Source organism: Typopeltis vanoorti, chromosome 25, assembly GCF_054136105.1.
Source record: "Typopeltis vanoorti isolate ZY-2024b chromosome 25, IOZ_Tvanoo_1.0, whole genome shotgun sequence".
Taxonomy (NCBI): Eukaryota; Metazoa; Arthropoda; class Arachnida; order Uropygi; family Thelyphonidae; genus Typopeltis; species Typopeltis vanoorti.
The window spans coordinates 69,445,948-69,452,500 of record NC_143573.1 but is presented as its reverse complement, the minus strand read 5'-3'; the positions used below and the strand labels follow the sequence as shown (position 1 = coordinate 69,452,500).

Sequence of the window (6,553 nt, the reverse complement as noted above, 5' to 3'; positions counted from 1 at the left end):
ATTATTATTATTATTATTATTATTATTATTATTATTATTGGGATATCAAAATACCGTTCGCAGTTGTCAACGTTACCAATAGAAAACAAAACAAAAAAACTACCAATGACTTTAAACCACTTTATATCATTAATTCTAGTCTAGTTTGACGTGTGAAATGTTGTTGTTTATTTAATTGATGCATTTGGTCTTCAATTAAATCAACAAAAACAATATTAATAATGTTTTTTTTTTTTTTTTTTTTTTTTTTTTTTACGCTGGAGTAACTCATTAAAACTACATCCTGGTTGGCTGGGGCGGAGAGCGTTTCTGCTCTCCTATCAACAGGACGCAGGTTCGAATCCTACTATGGGCAAATGTTTGTACACATTTTTAGTGGTAGACGGGCTGTATCGTTGAATGTGACCCCCTCCCCCTCTGCTTATTGTGGGCATAAAGTGGTGTTTGAAAAAAAAAAGAAAAAAAAGAAGTCCGCTTTCGGTCTCTAGCCAGGGATTTCAGATTATCATACCATTATCTCACACATCGTACCATTACTATATAATATACTATAGGACATGCTACCCTTTTTTTTTTTTTTTTTTTTTTGTCGGTAGGAGTTACTTAAAAATGACTAAAATAAAATAAAATAAGCAACTGAAACAAAGCAGTTTTTGGTCTATGTGCTCGAAGTCAGTTTATCTGCTATCATTAGCAAATTATATTGTGTAATGAAAATTACGTTAATTTTTAATAATTCTGTATAATTTTCTTTGGTAATATGAACCGATTAAAACCGTTATTAATATGACTTGGCGCATTTCCACAAGGATCATTCCAAATTTCATTAAATTCAGTTAGCTAGAGGGGATTGGGGGTGGGTTGATCTATGCTTACAATTAGAATGAACAAACAATGATTTTTAGTATTTATTTTTTATCTTGAGAATGTAATCATTGATTGCTCATCAATGTTATCAGTAGAGTAATATGGTTTTACTGGGGGGAAACCAGTAAAACTATAAAAGTGTATCAGAAAACTTGTATAAGTTTTCTGATACACTTCTCCCAGAACTTCAGCTAGTTCTAAAGAACTACCAGGTAGTAATGTTCTGTTCGACGATTATAGATGTATTAGTTAATAGTAGAAGATAAAAAAAATAAAAAAAAACCTTACCAGATACTTCTCGTAATAGAACTATTTTCTATTTGTTCTCATGACATCTACAACTTTAATTCACAATAAATGCGAAACAGGAATGCTTTGCTTTTCTCAATTTTTGGTAATAAATAAACTCCTCCAGTGTATATTAAGATAATCACAACTGTTTGACGTCCGTATACGTAGGATTATGCGTATGCAATCTCTTTTTTGTTTACCCCTCCCATCCTTCCTAGGTTGATGTAAATAGGAAACTACCCACACGTTTGGCTTCCATTGACGTCTATCTTAAGGTAGTAACTACTTCCGGTGATTGATAACAAAACGCGCAATCTTTTCTTCCCTGGTTTTCTTCGTATTTGAGACGGAGGCAGCTGGTACTGAGGAAACAAAGCCCTCGTTAAATAGGATCTTTAATTGGCTTCGTTAACTCTTTCCTGTCTTTATTTATATGTTTCGATTATAGTGTTTTCTTGAGGAAGAATATTGGTGCTTTATATTGAGTTTTTATTTCCTTGATAATTTGCAAGTTAGATCTGTGTGCTATCGAACATGAAAGATCCGATTTTATTAACATCTTTCAAGTTAGCAAAGAGTGTTATATTAGGATATCTGTCTAGTTTTATACTATAAATAATCATGACCAGCAGCTAGTCGGCATTTCTTAATTATGATAAATATATATTTCTAACTCTTTGATCTAAATATGTTTTTATTAATTTAATAAATATAAGGCAAACTGTTTTTTTTTTCCAGGACTTTTTCCCACAGTTTCTATCACAAACTGCTCCAGATTCCTAATCCATATGAAATTATAAATAAAAAGAAAAACGTAAATGCAAAATAATTTATCTTTACGATTTCTATATTTTTATATAACTTTAATAATTACCGATGATATATTCACGGCATGACCAACTAAAATTGTGTAATTATTTAAGGATGACCCCCCTATTCTGTATTTTGACGCCTTTAATCTTCTCCCTCTTTTATTTTTTAAAATATTGTCTATGGAAATCTCTAGTAATTGAAAAATTGAATTGAAATATTATTCTCCTTATTATTATCTGAGACCTACGGTAATTAAGGAATCATTCATCGATGGAGGATATACAGTACATCACTCAAGCCAACCGTCATACTTTCCCTTAAATTCATTTACACTAAATGCACTCACTATCTCTAAAGGCAAACTATTCCACTCACTGCTCTGTGAGAGAAAAACCTAGCTCTTACCCCTTTCTTGACTGCAAACAAACTTAACTTTCACGGATGCCCTCTTGTTCTCTCCCCACCTTCCATATAACGAAAACTTTCATCAGACGATATCCTATAACGCCCATTCAAAAGTTTATAGACTTCTATTACATCACCCCCTCTTTCTTCTATTAACCAGAGTCGGTAATCCATATACTCGCAACCTGTCCTCATAATCTAAATCCCACAATCCGGATATAATCTTTCTAACTCTTCTTTGCACCTTTTCCACAGCTTCTTTATTCCCTTGGAACTCGGGAGACTAAATCTCTGCACAATAATCCAGGTCTTATCAGGGCCTTTTAAAGAGACAAAATGACTTCCTTATCCTTACATTTGACATGTAAGGTGTGCTTCAACATCGCAATTATCCTCTGAGTTGTATTTGCAACTTTTGCTATGTGACTTTTGAAACTTCAATTTCCTATCCACCATTCCGCAAAAATCCCTAACCTCATCAGTTTCTTGTAGCATAACCCCGCTAATATAATATGCCGCTGGAAATCTCATCACCCCAAAGTGCATAACTGATAACATTAAACTGATCGCCGTTTTCGGTTGCCCAAATTTCCAGCCTATTCAAATCATTTTGTAAATGCTGAATATCAGTAGCATCCCGGATTACCCAGCCTATCTTCGCATCATCATCGGCAAACAATTGCACATCTGTTAGACCCTTCCTAATATCATTAATGTATACATTGGACAACAATGGTCCATGGACTGAACCCTGAGGTACACCACTGGTCATCTTAAATCTGGCAGATTCACACCACCATATACCACATTTTTGATATCTGTCTGTCAACCATCCACTTACCCATGTCAAGAGTTTATATTCTAATCCCATATTCTCCACTTTATGCAACAGCCTCTCATGTGGCATCCTATCAAATGCCTTAGAAAAATCCAACGTTATCATAGTATATTCATTCCCTTTATCCAACTCGGCGTAACATTTATAAAATATGAGTAAATTGCTCATATTTCATAAAATATCATAGAAACTGCTTTAATTGTCTATATAAAAAGTATAAATTCCAATTTTTTGGTAACATACTTTGACTAAACTACTATATTAATAATTCTATACATAAAAGCAATTTTTTCAATTTATCCTTTTTTTTTTTTTTTTACTTGTGGTAACAAAACTGCTTTTACAATTACTTATTTCCTTTCATATGATTTATTGCAGATATTTTTTTTTCTCAATTTCTAATCGATTCTTTTAATGCTCTTCTTTCGGCAAGGCAAAATTTTTTAGGCTGTTGGGAATTTAACAAAATCGTGGAGAACGAACTTTTTTTTCTTTCATCACATCTTTAGTTTCATGTAATCTATTCTTGAATTTGTAGATTTTCAAACGTATCATTCTTTGTAGATATTTTTCTTAATTATCCCTTTTTCTGATACCTACACATATTAAAACAATAATAAATAATGTCTAAACAAGAAATATTTCATGTTTTTTATAATAATATTATTATTGGCATGAAACTAGCTCATTAGCATGTCGCTCCGTTAGGAGGAGTGTAGCGAAGTGATCGCCTCGAGCAAACTCATGATAGTCGAATGCTAAAATTGAACTAAAATCTATTATAAACTATACTAAATTAGTGCAGTGAAGAACCACATCATGTTCATTCTAACTCCACTTTGAAGCTCTCTCTCTCTCTCTCTCCAAGTAACAACTTTTATCACTGTTCTTCTTTTAAAATTTGTGAAGCTCTATACTTTTCACTAGAAAATAGGCAAAATGTTTAACACCGTGGACATGACTTAATGAACTCTTTTCATTTCTGGCTGCAGTGTACTATTTTGTTATAAATAACTATATTACTTTGATCGTTCTTTTTCTGTTACGCACACAAAAAATGATACACGATTTGCATTTAGCAACTTTTTATTTATTTATTTTATTAGAGAATTCATCCTCGAGAGTTTGGTTGGTTAGTATATAGTACACTAGTACTTGGATGGGCAAGAAAGAACATGTTCACATTTGACTTGTACTGTGGATTGTATCCCTTCAGAAACGCATATGGTGGGAAACTGTTCCAGAGGGCAGTAGTAGAAGTGACAAACGAAGAGTAGAAATTTGCACTTGCATATTCTAACAGATCTAAATTGAATTTAAAATAAATTGGTTTTATTATTAACAAAATTTCATTTTTAGAATACAGATATATTTTGTGTATGTTCCGATCCAAGAAGATCGAGAAAATACCATATATATTGTTTTGAGCCTGTACCCCACCGCCACTTGAGAATACATATTAGGAATTTTGTGATGATCATGATTTGAAATGAGGGCACACTGTTAATACGTGTGGGCGCGCTCGCACGCGTGTGTATTTCAGGAACACGCAAACATCATAATCCTCACTAAGAAATTTATTATAATTGAGATAAATGCGATTTCTTGACCTTGATGTTAGTGTTTATTTGAATTTGATTGGATAGATGCTTCATTCTCATAACTGTTTTCCTTTAAGCCGATTGTTGCATTCGTTATTGGCAATTTCCATCACCAAATAACCAGCGCTAGACATGACCTCTTGGACCCTGATTCAGAGCCCCACCCACGATCCTGGGCTAAGTTGACGCCCAATACGACGACGCCGACTGAGCTGCATCCAAAAAGCCCTGCTTCTGCATATCATTTCTTGCAGAGGTTGTCAGACTAGCCTCTCTGAAAGGTACTCATTTCAAGAGCAGTGGCCCGATACTGGATCTTGGCCATTTGCCAACAGGTTTACCCCACGGCCACGCATGCGCTGAGATAGTCTGTACTTTAGGAATGTTTATTGTGTAACTTGCCTGTAGGCGATTATAGATTAGCAAACATGGCGCAAGAGTCTATGTCCAGGGTTATAATCTAGATGAAGGATTTATAATAATGAAAAAAACAAAAAAACCTCAATAACGTTGTTTTTTGTATCTCACCACACGCACACACAAACTAATGAAAAATTACATATAAAAATACAAAGAAATATCACAGTAATAATCTTAAAATTATCCTATATGCAGCGCGCGCTGTTTTATTTGTTGCGAATGGGATGACGAATCATCCAATACACCAGAAAATATCTCAATTTTAGCAACAGCTCATTCTATTAAAAGACTACACACACACACACACACACACACACACACACACACACACACACACACACACACACACACACACACACACACACACACACAGTGTTATCAGTACACTTCAAATTAAAAAGGATTACGTTTTAATTTCACATATACAGTTTGTCAACAAGTATACTTATCAAAACAACTGCTAAACATTAAACAGATACTTACAGACTCAGGGATTAGTGAGCTGCTTGAAATCATGGTACCCTGTTAGGTGGTACTGCCTGTGTCTACTGGAACAAGTGAGGGTAAACCTGTTTTAACAGTCGCAATGCCTAGAAATCACATGATTGTGTGACGTCAATCCCACTAGAGTGATGCAGCGTATCGTGCTTCAGTCACGATACAGAGATTTCATATATGTTGGCAAACACTTGATAAAGGGGCTGCTTATGCCCCTGTAAAGGTAGAGCCATCTGGTGGACGATGAAAAAATTATACAGCATAAGCGCTTGTAACTGACCAATTTAGATAGTAGAAATGCTCCTATTAACCCTAAAACAATTGAAGATGAATAAGCAAAATGTTCTACACTTTGTTGCTGCATGATTTTTTCATTAGCGCCTGCTTTTCCGCTTGAATTATATCTTTATTTCACTGTTCTTAACACAGAGAGAGAACGAATAGAAATATATCAAGAGATAGTGAACACATGAATATCTGGGATAATTAATTGATTATTCAGGTAGGATAACACAGGATGTTTAGCTTTTAACCACTATAGGATAACACAGGATGTTTAGCTTTTAACCACTATATGGATGTTTGTAATGTTTTAACGGCTTAAAACATTACAAACATCCACTTTCAACAATGTACGGTGGTATAAGACAAGAGAGAGAGAGAGAGAGATAGAGAGAGGGGGAGGGACTGAAAATATTGCAGCAAAACATGGAAAGAGCTTCTATTCTGGGAATAATAAAAACGATTAGATAAAAAGAGAGAGAAGAGGAGTAATTGGTGGATAAGAACACAAACCAAAATCAATAAACATTGGAAGAAT

General features: G+C 34.2%; 1 protein-coding gene across 1 annotated transcript in view; it reads right to left on the bottom strand.

The window, feature by feature from the left end:
* Positions 1-5,855, bottom strand: part of LOC150092822 (SAM pointed domain-containing Ets transcription factor-like) — a 28,152-nt gene extending 22,297 nt beyond the window's left edge. Inside the window, exon 1 of the mRNA XM_090414578.1 lies at positions 5,719-5,855. Within this exon, the coding sequence (XP_090270704.1) occupies positions 5,719-5,751 (33 nt within the window). The 5' untranslated portion in view covers positions 5,752-5,855. The remainder of the gene's footprint in view (positions 1-5,718) is intronic.
* Positions 5,856-6,553: the final 698 nt, after the last annotated feature.